This window comes from Stigmatopora argus, chromosome 14, assembly GCF_051989625.1.
Source record: "Stigmatopora argus isolate UIUO_Sarg chromosome 14, RoL_Sarg_1.0, whole genome shotgun sequence".
Lineage (NCBI taxonomy): Eukaryota > Metazoa > Chordata > Actinopteri > Syngnathiformes > Syngnathidae > Stigmatopora > Stigmatopora argus.
In genome coordinates, this window is record NC_135400.1 from 16575822 (window position 1) to 16589944 (window position 14123).

Here is a 14123-nt window from a genome sequence, read left to right on the forward strand (position 1 = left end):
TGGTTTTCCCCATTTCGACTCTAATCCGGATCGTCTCGGTCACTGGTAGCAGACAAAAACGTTATCGTCGACTGCTAACATTAATATGTGCATGCTCATTCCCCTTTCACTATATAAATATAACGCGTCCGCAAGCAATGTACCCAGACAGTCAAGCTGTCAGCGCCATACAGCGACATCTATAGAAACTTGAATTTAGTGCATACTGATTGGGCACCTCGTCCACTTTGGAGAAAATTTTAGACTTTTAAGTGTGCCTTATAAATATGTGCTGGATTGCAGTTGTACATTTTTTTAAATCTCTTAATAAGGGGAGCAATTGACCGAGTTTGTTGATGGTCCAAAATATGATATCAACACATACGTACATACTGTGTGTGTGTGTGTTATAAAGAGTTCATCGCGAATAACGTCACATCTTCAGTCACAAGTCGATACATAGTAAGGTCTTTATCACCTCTTTACATTTGCAACAACCACAACAACATTGATTCAATTTTAAACCAAAAAGTCCACGAGGACGAGTGCAAAAATGGCAACACTGAAAACAAATAAAAGTTAACATTGAAAAAAGTAAGGCCTTAACAATGGAGACGGACGAGAAAAAGACATGGCGACGCCTCACTCCCGAGCGTTATGTGATGAATGACACAAATTGTTCTTCGAGCTAATTCAGCCAAAAACATGTTGCATTATTACAAATTAAGTACAAACAGTTAAAAAAAAGGTGCAACGACTGGTGCAAACACCCAAAAGAACAAAGCGCAGACACCAAAGTGGCACTTTTTTCCGTATGTGCGGTGCGATTGCGTGAAAAATCCTTTTTTTTTTCATTAAAAAAGTGCTCAAAACTTGGGAAAAGTGGGAAAAACGACTCAGGTTGACGGTAAAGGCGACTGTAACATAAATAAACGATATAAAAATTAACTTCTAGCGTGGTAGCTCGCTGTAAAATAAACCCATTTTTTTCTGTCCTTCGCCCCAAAATATTCGGAACCAGTTCCGATCGGGAAGGCTAATTCGGTTTAAAACCAAGAACCAGTCTTTTAATCATCTTTGTGGTTTTTCCCAGGTGATCCGTGCAAAAAGCCGGATGAGTCCACGTGGGGCGAGCGTTCAGCAGATGAGTTCCTGCTGGATTTCGGGGCGAGGGGCGAAGGAGAAGGGGCCGCAGCCCGTCTTGAGCTCGCCCTGGCAGGGGCACGCCAGGTAGGAGTCCATCAGGCCCAGGTCTGGGGACGGCGCCGGGCTCTCCGGCTCCGACTCGGACTGGCTGGCGTCGCTGCCGTCCAGGGAAGACGAGGAAAGCGCCGTTTGGAGGTGGTGTTGGCGTGCGAGGGGGCGCAGCCAAGGGTGGTCCAGGCACTCTTCGGCCGTGGCTCTCTTTCTGAAACCACCCAAAAAAAAGTACAAATTTGAATTTTAGGATTTTTTTCTCCACATAACCAAATTGGTTTTGTTTGGAAAATGCTTTATAAACTAAGCAAGGATTTTTTTAGTTCCTGGATAATACATCAAAAATTGTTTTCATGACTAATTCCATTTTTTCTTCAAAATCGACAAATTTGTTGACTTTTTTTGTTGATTTTATATTCTTATTTTGTCATTTTACGGTTTTAAATTAAAGGGGGAGGGCAGTAAATCCTTTTGAAATCATCAATTTCTTAACCATCTTTAAATAAAACATTTTTGTTTGGAAAATGCTTTTTAACTAAGCAAGGATTTTTTTTTCTTCCCAAATAATTCATCAAAAGTTGCTTTCATGGCTAATTCCATTTTCTCTTTAAAATCGACAAATTTGTTGACTTTTGTTGATTTTATATTCTTTTTGTCATTTTTCAAGAATTATGGTATTAAATTAAAAGGGGGAGGGCAGTAAATCCTTCTAAATAAAGTAAATCATCTTTAAATAAAACATTTTTTGAATTTTTTTGACATTTTCAATGAGAAGTTAGACAACAATTTAAAAATTTGAAAATGACAAATCATCTTTCAATTTAAAACAAAAACAAAAAAATCTCAGACCTCTACAGACAGCAATTTTGATCTAAAATTCATTTTATCCATCATCTTTTAGAGTTTGTACGCCAAGCTCACCTGGGGTTTTTCACCAACAGGGACTTGATGAAGTCGATGGCTGGCGGCGAGATGTCCTGGAAGGTGTCGTGAGAGTACTCCACGTTGACTTGGGAGATGTTTAGAAAGGTCTCCTGATTGTCGTCGCCCAGGAAGGGCGACTCGCCGGTCAGCATGACGTAGATCAGAACGCCGATGCTCCTGACGGACGGCGGAGACGACAAACGAGCGGTGAGTTTTCCGCGCCTCGTTTTGACCTTAGCGAGGCGGGACGCGCGAGCGAGCCACACTCACCACATGTCTGTCGCCGTGCTGATGGGTTCATAGTTGAGAATCTCTGGAGCTGGAACACAAAAAAAATGGAATTAGGCAAAAAAATAAAAACACTTGATGGATATAATTTTTTTTTGTGAATATGCAGGGGAGAACCAGAGATATTCTTAAATTAATTAATTAATTTATATTTTTATATTGCAGTAACTTAGACCTATTAAATCAACAAATATAAAACAGGGTGCAAAACACTGAAAACACTCATTATGATTCTGCAACTTATCTTGCATTTGTTCTATACTGAAAAATACAATAAATGTGATTTCCATTTTTTGTCGACTTAACCCTTTTCGTGCATGAAGTATTATTAAAAAAAATGTCTTCAATTCAGATTGACAACTTACACACCAGGAAATTTGATTTCCATTTTTTGTTCCCTTACCCCTTTTCGTGATTTATTTTTAAAAATGTTTTTCTTCTATTTAGATTGACAACGCTCTCCAATTTCCAAACCAGGGGCCAATTTTAAATCAGATACTTATTTTTCTTATTGAGCAAACGTATGTTCCTAAACTCAATTTTCAAAATTATCTAGATTCCACAAGCTTTCAGCTCAAAATTATTATTCACTAAGAAACTGTTATTGGTCCAATGGTGCTAACAAGAAGATGTATTACAATTCCCCAACAGGTAGTTTCTGGACTCACCAACATACTCCGGAGTACCCAGAATCTCCCGCACCTCGCTGATGCTATCCACCCGCCTGGACAGACCAAAGTCCACGATCCGGATGTCGCCCAGGGGCCTGGCGCTGGTCAGCAAGACGTTCTGCGGCTGCGGAAGCAAACTTTCGTCAGCGCCAAAGCTCCTGGAAGCCGATTTGCCGCTCAGTTGGAGACAAAAACAAGATTTGTCCATCTGCGCCGCCAGCCGCCATCACGCCAAAGTTCGGATCTAAGGTAAGCCAATCACGCAAAACGGGCCTGACTTGCGCAACGAATGCCCCGACGACTTCTATCTAGATGACATGTTTTTTGGGGGGGGCTGAAACAGGATCCTTTGAGGACAAAGAGTAATAGCTTTGTTACTTGGTCTTGTGTTATTAGACAGCCCCCCCCCCCATGAGAACTAGGTTGCGTGCTTCAGTTACATAAGCTAAATAGCGGCGTTCCTCGAGGGAATGGTCCGTCCCGTATGGTCACGTAACTTCCTACGTAGGGCCTCTCACCTTTAAATCCAGATGCACTACATTGTTCCGATGCAGGAAGTCCACTCCCATTAGGATCTGCCGGGCCAAGCGGATCACATCTTGCTCCTTGAACGCATCGTCGTTGTCGGCCACGCACTGATCGAAGATCTCGCCGCCGCCGGCGCTAGTTTGAAAAAAAGAACGGAAAGGAAAAAAAAAAGAGTTTAGAGAAGACAAGGAAGTTCCAATTTGCAGTTTCATCCCAACCCGTTGATTCATTAAGGGGAATAAAGTCCACGTTTTTGCAGCGAGCGTTACGCAACCCGATGTCTCCGTGTACTTTGGCTCGACAACAAGTTCATTTTCGTGCTAATGGCAGCCTTATCATTTTCCCGTTGGCGATGCGTGACAGGGGTGAGTTGGCAAGCACGTTTAGGCAGGGCTGACACTTTTATAGTCGGAGTTAGCGCATTGCCAAAACACCAGCCAACCCACAAAGATCACACGGCAGGTCTCAAGTCAACAAGTTCCCGTTTTTCGGCAACAGGACAATCTTTAAAACGCGAATGGTCCATCTGTGTGTAAACGATGCGTTTCACTTAACCGATGAATGTACTAATGACGGCACTTATGTAATATTCATGTAGAAAATACATCTGGTACTCAAATCTGTCTGTTTTGCGCCATTTCATAGTTATTAGAACCCAAAACAAGGCATTAAGAAACACCCACTTTATTCTGGTTGTGACATCACAACCAGAATTGCCGAAAACAATTTAAAAAATATATATAATTGAGTTTGCAAGTTGGTACATGTCAACAAAACAATCACAATCGAAGAAAAAATGAAAGGCTATGGATATTTCTTAGGCGAGCAAAAATCATCATTTTTAGTGGGTGGGGCCAAGACACTTGAGAAAGGAAGACTAATTTGGATCTTATTTCATTAAACTTTTACTTTCCATGGTTGGATTTGTATCCAAAATATGTTCTGCCATAATTTAAAAAAAATAGCTTGCTTTAGTAATTCAAAGCACTTTAAATCGGAATTCAGCCTTAAAAAGATACTCCAAAAAATGTCTCATTTTTGCGGTGAACTCCAGTAGAATAAAGCGCCATGCTCCATTGGTCGCCACGGTTGACGAGTTCAACCCCCCCTTTAAAAAACTAAAAGCATGTGTGTGGGATTTAGACCGTTCCACATGCGGGTTTATCGTACGCGAGAATCATCACAAGCGGTTATGTAACGAGCGAAGGCCTCCCGGATCGACCTCGGCTGTGAAAACAGCGCCGATGTTTTGCTGGATTTGGGGATCCGATCCCCGTTGTTGTCATCCTGCGCCCCCAAAAGACGCCGTCGAGTGTGTTTTAAATCGAGTATCGAGTAGAATCTAGCCAGAGAAATGAAATGAAATCCGACAACAAAGCGAGACCTTTTGCCAGGTCACGATTTGTGGATCATGGCGAAGAATTTTAACGCGGGGTGCCCCAACTTTTGCGCACGAGTCGACTTCTAATTGAAAAAATATTGAAAAAAGAAAGAGCAGGGAAGCCATTAGCGCTCAAGAGATTGTAAAAACAAATGAAAAAAATACGTTCCTGAAATGTAAATAGATGAAAACAGGAAATTAAAAGACAACATTCAAGTTGTGTCTTGGCCAACATCAACTAAAATGGCTTCAAATATCATTAATTTTGAGGTGCCTGCTTTTTTTCCACTTTTTTAGTGTATTCCGTGAGGCGGTTAATACTCTATGGGCTGCCATGTTTAAAATCGGTTTGTTTTTCTTTAAATAGGCGTACGAAGAAAAATTCAAGAATTGCGCCCTCCCAATTCAAATTTCTAACGCCCCCTTTATGGGACGAGAGATGATGATATGATACACCATCTGTTGTTATTAAAAATGGATTATCCAGTGTTCATTTTTAATATTTACTCTCGCAAGTTGATTTCGAAATTTGTTGGCTTCTCACCAACAATAACAAAGCTTGCGAAAGGACATTTCTGCAACCATGTGGCAAAAACAGAAACCTTTCAAATATCTCATCTCATTTTCTGAACCGCTTTATCCTCACTAGGGTCGCTAGGGGTGCTGGAGTCAATCCCAGCTGATTCCGGGCCAGAAGCGGAGGACAGCCAATCACAGGCACAAGGAGACACCAACCAATCATAGCTAGGGGCAATTTATAGTGTCCAATCAGCCTACCATGCATGTTTTTGGAATGTGGGAAGAAACCGGAGTACCCGGAGAAAACCCACGCAGGCTCAGGGAGAACATGCAAACTCCACACAGGTGGACCGACTTGGATTTGAACCCAGGTCTCCCACCGTGAGGCCAACGCGCTAACCACTCATCCGCCGAACTTTAAAAAAAATTAAAAAAAATAAAGAAGAGAAAAACGGAATGGAAACGCAGCTCGTAACTTTTAACGACCTTCCGAAAAATGAGCCCTCGCTTTTCTCGCAAAAGCGACACGACCCACCGCGAGGCTTTCAGTTATTTCTGTTTGCGGGTCGTCTTGACCTAAACTTCTCCAAGTCCAGAAGACTGGGAGCTGACTTTTTGACGTGGGCTTATCTCAGGCTAGTCATTACGAAGGGGGTCGCACGGCGTGGCCAATCGGACGCACGCAGCTGCACGCCAAGCGCTGAGAATCCAGCCAGCGTCTCTTTCACAGACAAGACTGCGGATGTGGTTGCGGCGAGGGGAAATATGCGCCGCGGCGTGCGCGCTTGCCGGCCCGCGTGCTACTTTTAGCGCCTTCTTTTACCGCCTGGCGCGGGAAACGGAAAAAGAGTCCGTGCGACGTTAAAAAATGAAAGGTTTTTATTTGTCGCTGTGGCTTGACCCACTCGCGAGATGACTTCCTGGTTCGTCGGAACAATCGGGGAAGCCGCAACGAGACCACTTGGTGCTTTGAAGCACGCGGTTGTTTGTTTCGATTTCCTGTCGGCGCTCAAAAGTGTTTTCTGCATAATCATTCTTTATTTAACATGCGTTCATTTACTGGAAGTGAAGTAGAAGGTGAATGTTTCTTGCTAAAATTCAATTTAGAGGAGAATATTAACCCCAAGCCTTTAAAAAAAATATTTTTTTATGACACAAATCTAACATTTGCATTCCTATTTTCCATTGTATTTTATCGTAAATAAAATGTATTTGCCTGCTTTCATTTTTTTATGAAAAGATAAAAAAATTTAGTACTAATTGCTATAAAGGGGCTCAAAAACAGGATAAAACGTCAGAAAAGCTGTCAATTATATAATAATTAATGTTTTATTGACTTATTTTGGGTTATTTAAATAATTATAGAATACTTGCATTTGTTTTCCATTGCATTTTTTGTAAGGAAAATATATTTACCCTCTTTACCTTTTTAAAATGAAAAAATAATGATTTAAACATAGCGATCAATTATAAAACTAACAATGATAAAATAATTTATATTGTATTTATTCATTTTTGGTTATTAAAATAATGATAGAATATTTGCGCATCTGTTTTCCATTGCATTTTATTATAAGGAAAATATGTTTAGCATCTTTCCCTTTTTTTAAATGAAAAAAATAATGATGAAAAGATGCTTAATTGCTATGCTGAGGCTCCATAAAAAAAAGTATTTCAATCATTTATCGACTATCAGAAAATTCATCCCTCAATTAATCGTGGCAGCCTCGATGGCGGACACAATAAATTAACCAGCAACTCCGACAAAAATCGGCTTGAACCTTGACGGAATTCTCCGATTTAAAATCAGTGAATGGCAAGAAAATCCCTTTTAACAACCCCTCTATTTTCCACCAGGTCCCCCCGCCATTGCCGGCCCCCTCTTACCACTCCAGGACCAGCACGATCTCGGTGGCCGTCTCGTAGACCTCGTGCAGGGCCACCACGTACGCGCTGCCCTCGGCCAGCTCCAGCACGGCGATTTCGTTGAGGATGTCCAAGCGGCAGTCCTGACCCTTCCGCCGCTTTCGCAGGAACTTGGCGGCGTACTGCTTGCCCGTGGCCTTCTCCGTGCACTTCTTCACCACTGCAAACTTTCCCCTGGAGAAACACAAGGCGGTCGGTGAGTTGACATGACACGCGGGAATTCTTTTCTTTCTTTCTTTCTTTTTTTATAGCTTAGGCTGAATAGAATGGCCTTCCACGCCAAAACGGGCCACACGCAGGGACAAAAAAAGGCTAAGTGGTTACATGGGGCAGCACAGCTGTGGCTTTTGAGCTCAAATATGTGTACAGGAAATACCATTTGACACTCGCCAGGGATTTTTTTTAGGGAAGCTTGATTCATGACAATCCCAAAAGTCAAGGAAATAATGTGGGTGGAAATTTGCATTGTCCTGGTTGCATATTTTTCTCAGATATTTTTGTATTTTGAGGATCACAGTGAGTACTGATCCCAAATGTGCTCATTTATTTCATCATTTGTTTGTTTTTTAGTCTTTAAAAAATCTTAAAAACAAAATTTTCCACCCTATTTTGATCTTTTAGAAGAGTCTGCTTACATATTTTGATTTTGTTTACATCCCCGTACGTTGTTTCTTGTTGTTAAAACCCAATCTTTTTCCAAAGATCTTGATCCTCTTTTTTCTGTGTTTTTAGTTCAAAAATCATTTTGTAAAATCTAAAAATATATTTAAAAAAAGCTCAAATAAACATTGTTTTAGATCTATAAAAAACGGAATATTCAGGGATTTTAATCCAGTTCTTTTAATCCATTTATTAAGAAAAATCTAAATATTATATCTAAAATGGTCCGGCCCACATGAAATCGAGTTGATGTTAACGCAGCCCGCGAACCAACCCGAGTCTGACACCCCTGCTCTTAAAGTGTCCGATATCCAATTGGCGACGCCCCTAATCGTTACACCTCTGGATTATTTTGTTCCATGTAGCTCATTTGCTGCCATTGACGTAAATAGATGTTTAATGGATTTAAACTGGGAAGACTGCGGCGGTAAATATCCAATCCAATTTGATTGAGGGTCCTCCCTATTGAGTCACCCCCAAAAAACTAAAAAAAGAAAAAACCCTATCCCAATATGACCATTCCCCTTCATTGCCACAATACAACCACCCCCAAGTCCAATTAAATTGGGCATCTATCCCCATCATGCATCAAAACACTCACTGGCAGCCCTCCCAGTTTAAATAATAACAAATGAGCCACTGCCTAAACGTCCCGAGTGTTTACATGTTCATTAGTCAGAGGTCAGGAAGCCCCCCCAGCACATGTTGACCTCCATCCCCCCTTTTTTTCAGACCAGCTGACAGCAACACAGACAAATGGATGCTCGTTGACGCCTCCCCACCACGCCCGTGACAGTCGAACAAAAAAGATAGCCAGTTGGTGCCACCTACCCGGACCACCCACCTGACCAGGTCAGAAAAAGGGGGAGGGGGGTTCATTGTGTTTTGTGTTTAACTCCAGCCGTCATGTTTTGAAAACCCCCACAATGTGTCCAATCAGCCTTCTGCTGTTTCATTTTTGTCACAAATTCCCACAACAAATGGAGCCCCATCTTTTCATTTTGGCGTCCTGGCAGGGGCGGAAATTAGGGGGGGGTGCTGAGGGTGCTGCCCCATAAGGCCCCCCCCCCCGGCCTATAGGCCTCAAAAGGGGTGCCATAGAGTATAAAACAAGTTTAAAACCAATCGTTTTAATGAGGGAAAAACCCTCAATGAGGAGTTACTAAACAAGGCCCCTCATTGCGGGTCTTATTTTGGCAAAACCAACCTAACGGCGCAATATTTTTATCCTGAAAAAAATGGAAAAAAACCAATGTGAGTCTTAAACAAATTAGCCCAACCTACCAAACACCTTCGCAAATCCAAAGCTCGCCAAAAAACTTTTCGCAAGGGCGCCGTGTCGTCATTCTTCCACCGAACCATTCGTCAAGCGACCCCGAAAATTGAGAAATGGACTTCCCGCGGCGTTTTGCGCCACAGCAAACCACACGCACACGTGTGCGTACACGTCCGCGTGATCCCGTCCCTGATAGGGTCACGTTTAATATCCGGACGTGAATCAGTTTTAATTACTCAACATTTTCCTGAGAAGAAGCGTACACAGACTCAACACACGCATACACAGTCTAGGCGTAATGGGATTAGGAGGACACCGGGGGCAAAGGTTTGAGGTCTGGGGGGGGGGGTGGACTTCTTGTTTCTCTGTTAAGAACTCTACAATCCTCTAAGCACACATAAAACAGGTTATCATAATACCACAGCGTGTTTTGTTTTCTCGTTCAATGCAGTGATGAGCTCATATATCATTTAAAAATATGTGAGGAACTTTCTCAAACTTGGCTCACACTCCAAGTGTAAGAGTTATTATTCCATACTAATTAGAAACAAATCACCGTTTAAAATGAGTGAACATGTCAATAAAAAGAGAAGTTTGTAGTTTAACATTCACGTACTCCAGAGGCAGTCTCGCTCCCCTAAAATGGAACTTTTCATCAATCACATGATTAGAATTTTTTTTTTTTTAATTGGCCCTTTTTAGACTGGGTGCAGTGACACTTTACTGCCGCTAGAGGGATAGCTGCAAACACCGACCATTTAACAGACTGTCTACTGCCACTAATTTGACATCACAAATGGCTTCCAAAACAATTTCCACGTCATTTTGAGCATCTGGCAAACAATATTCTCCCCCTCCACGCGTCTCACTCACACGTGCCCGTCGGAAACGAACTAATACGATTAAGATAATCACATTAAAAGCTCCGTGGGACTTCCATTCACGCTTTTTTTGTGCGGCGATCAGAGAAATAAACCAGGGGGATGTAAACAAGACCTACCGGCCCAGTTCTTTGGCTGCCAGCTCGTAATTGGATGCGAAGGGTTCCGATCTTATCCTGGACTGGATTTTTGCCACCATTCCGCTCTTGTTGTCCATCTTCGCCGCACTGAGCATCGTTTTTCGATTTCAAATGAGCTGAATAAGGGCAGAAAAAAATGCGGCTGGGGTTTAGGTAGACATCGTCATGGTCACAAAGTATTTCAGAGAGTTTAATCCAGGTGACAAAACAGGAGGAGGGCGTGTGCCTGACTGCTGTTTTCAATTCTTCCAACTTGCTCCACTCATTCCGTTTAATAAACGGCGACCGCTGGCCCGCCTATCGAGGACGCGTCATAAAGAGAAAGCCAATCGTAGCCGGGGGATGGGCGAAAGAGGGAGGGGCATATTCCGTTTGCGGTAGCGGCTGCTCGTGATGCGTTCAGGGCACACGAGTTGCGAGGTTTTCTAAAGAATTTACAGTGTATATTGCTTCAGTGCTGGAAGTTAAATATACGTCACGATTATCTGTTTAATTAGGTAAAACTGTGTGAATTCAAGAATTACGAGAGAAAGGCATATTTATTTTGTACAGGACTTTATTAGATTAGATTAGATAACTTTATATATAGTAAACCGCAAATCTGTGTATACTGAATACTTTCACCATCTTTTCATTTTTGTATAACTTATTGATATAATCTATTATAACTCGTGTCATTTGTAAAACTTGGCTAAGAAATGAATTGCATTTTCATCAAACAATCTAAAAAGTAATCTCTATGCTTAATGGATAAGATAATATAGATAAAATATTTTCAACTGCAAATGCATATATTGACAGGTCAGCCTTTCCCAGGTGACTTAATCTGACCCCTCACATCACAACATGAATATAATGCGCCATTAGTCGTTTCAAAAGCTAAGAAATGAATTATGAAGTGAAGTCAGCGCAGTGCTCTTCCATTGGCCACAAAGCACAACACGTTCCATTTTTTTCCGCGCTTCGCCAAGCACGCCAGGCAGGCCGCGCTCACCATGTTCGGGATTTTCGGTAAATGGGCTTGGTCGCGTTTCGGGGCCGCAGGTGAGAATGTGTGGAAGTGCACCCGCCCCAGGAATTCGGAGCATCCCGAGGCGTCGGCGTGGAAAGGGATGAAGGGCTCGTCAGCCTGGCCGCAAGTGTCGACTAACAGTTCTACAGAAAGTCGTGCCATCCCAGCGATTTGGGGCGTGCCCAGGCAATAGGCTCATTTGTTTTGAACAAATTCCACGCGAGTAGGCAGAGATCAAATCAGGTTAAATCGTGTCCTTCGAATCATTCAAAACGAGGCCAGAAAAGTGACAAAGCCAAATTATTTTTTATTTGGACGGTTTTCCTCTGTGTAGTTTTGAAAGTACAGTAAATTTTGTATTAGTATATATTTCTCTATTAGTATGCTAGCATTTAGTCCATTCTCGTGGTAAAATGGTTAGAAAAAACAGTCGCATGCTAATGCAGCAGCAAGCTAATCCTTTATGGGCTGAGAAATTCTTCACATTTTCTCTGCAGTCTTTGCATTCCTATTTGATTGCATCGCTATCCTTTAAAGATGCTAAATTATTTGGACCTTAGTAAGTTACAACATAGTACACAGGTGTAAAACAGGTGGCCGTGGGGGGGTTGTATGGCGGGGGGGGGGGGATCCAGCACAAATAGGTCATTTTGATGCGACAACACGATGCTAATTAAGCCTATCCATTCATCAAATGTCAATATATTTTGCTTAGCGATAGTCGGACCACGGTTGACAATTCTGAATCGAAATTACGTGTACTGTTGCCACGGAACTGCCAATGTTCTATTGGTACGTCACATGGTGGACATAGTTGTTGTCTTGCACACAGCGCCCGATTGTGCATCTTTACCATAGCAAAGCTAATTGCGTTGCCACCAACAGGCAGTGATGTCAAAGAGCGCCATTGACGGCGGACATTCCGAGAATCCCCCCCTGAGTCATGAACGCGCCAGGTTGCGTACGTAACCGCCTTAAAAGTCACCTAGATTCGTCCACTTCCGCCATCCCTCCCTTTAAACCAGAGGTCAAAGGGAAGAGGGACCCCGAGCGAGTGCGAACCAAAACACGTAGCAGCGAATTAGCTTGACAAGTCAGCATTTAGCTTGCGTACATGGGAGAAATTGAGTGACAACGTGCTGGGATGAAACAGTAGGAGTAAAAAAAAAATCCAACACAGGGACATGTGCGGGGTTTTCGCTTTCTGTAATGTGGACTATTGGATTGGATTGGATTGGATTGGATAACTTTATTCATCCCGTATTCGGGAAATTTCATTGTGGCAGTAGCAAGAGGGTGATTAGACAGAACAACAAAGCAAAAGCACAAAGTACAAAGCAAATGTCTATGTCTTGTATGTATGTATGTAACTATGTCATGTTTTAGTGGTTGGGTGTGTTTCCTTGTGTGATTGTATGAGTTTCACTAGCTGTTTCTCTTTTGGTTCTCTTTCCCTTGTGTGACCCAGCTGTTTGTGATTGTCATCAACCCCGTTTGTGTATTTAAACCCCGTGTTTAGGAGCGTTCAAGTGCGAGTATTTAGAAGAAAAAATCTGGATTCCCTTAAGACATAAAGAAATAGGTCTCTGTTTGAACTGAGAAAAACTTTGGACCCTGTTGATATTTGAAAAAAAATTCATTGACAGGTAGAAAAAAATCGGCCTTTGTTTACACTTGGAAAAATGTTGAGCTCTATGAGGAGATCAATTTTAGGCCCTTTTGACATGAAGAAAAAAATATGGATCCTGTCGAGACTTACAAAAACTTTGGCCATTGTTGACAGAATATTTTTTTGGCCCTGGACAAAATCTTGACAGTTTTTGGACCCCGCAAATAGAAAATGAGACCCATTGGCCTAAATCCTTCTGAACTCAAAGCAAGACAAGCATTCGGGTGAAAAACAGATGGCTAAATTTAGCTAAACAGTTCCTTCAAGCCCGGAACCATATCCTCATTCTACATGTTCGCTTGGTGCATTTTGGGGCCATGTAAACGATAACCCTTTGGAATTCACCAAGAGACAAGACGTCGTCCCCGGAGCAGATGGAAAACCAATCGGCTGTCCGTCAAGCCGAATAACAAAACAGCCCTTGTCTCCGGACGCACTTTGGCGGGCCAAACGGGTACCAGCGCATAGAAGGCAATTGACTCCGAGCGAGTAAGCGCTCGCGAGGATGTTCACGAGAGAAGAAAACTAGAAAGTGGCAGGAAACGGCGAAACGGATCCATTTGGAATGTCTGACACGGGGAAAAAAATGGAAAACATTTATTGACCCGTTTGGGCTTGAAGGACGAAGAGAAGGAAACGTCAACAAACTCAAGACGGGGATGAAGAGGCTATCAAAAAATGTTTTATCCTGGTGTCCCTAAACGTGTCATTTTAGAGTATTTTGTGGATTCCTTGCAGAATTCTCAAGGAGGGCAGTGCGGGTGTGACGCACGATTTGCCCAATGGAAGAAATAAGCCTCTCTATATGCTAATACTAGCCAAAAGTGCTGAGAGGTTAATGCCATGAAACCTCACACTTGAATTCTTTTAAGTCCAAGTGAGCATTAGAGGTTCAGCGGAGACACGTTTGTTTTTATTCAGCCAAAACCAGCCGTTTTTCCCAATAAGGAGAAACTTCTTTCAAGGATTTTAACCCTTTCAAGGATAGCGGTCAATACAGTTGTCGCATTTAAGTGAAGGGGCTTGAGTTTGAGTTGGATAGATTTAATAAGCACATATTAATCAAGCGTGT

At 42.3% G+C, this 14123-nt stretch overlaps 1 protein-coding gene across 1 annotated transcript; it reads right to left on the bottom strand.

Moving 5' to 3' along the window:
• Positions 1-431: 431 nt before the first annotated feature.
• stk17al (serine/threonine kinase 17a like) lies at positions 432-10640 on the bottom strand. The gene is made up of 7 exons (XM_077619032.1): positions 10350-10640; positions 7375-7587; positions 3578-3722; positions 3057-3183; positions 2371-2419; positions 2098-2277; positions 432-1387 (listed from the first exon to the last, which is right to left on the bottom strand). The coding sequence occupies exons 1-7, from the start codon at positions 10463-10465 to the stop codon at positions 1117-1119; spliced, it is 1101 nt and encodes a 366-aa protein (XP_077475158.1). The 5' UTR covers positions 10466-10640; the 3' UTR covers positions 432-1116.
• Between the last annotated feature and the right edge of the window lie 3483 nt (positions 10641-14123).

What these genes read in the sequence shown, in the direction of transcription:
- stk17al (XM_077619032.1), bottom strand. Translation starts at nt 10,465, where the DNA reads ATGCTCAGTGCGGCGAAGATGGACAACAAGAGCGGAATGGTGGCAAAA. An exon ending in GCAGCCAAAGAACTGGGCCG is followed by an intron (nt 7,588 to 10,349) that starts GTAGGTCTTGTT and finishes GTGTTTCTCCAG; the next exon opens with GGGAAAGTTTGCAGTGGTGA. An exon ending in CTGTTGGTGAAAAACCCCAG is followed by an intron (nt 1,388 to 2,097) that starts GTGAGCTTGGCG and finishes GGGTGGTTTCAG; the next exon opens with AAAGAGAGCCACGGCCGAAG.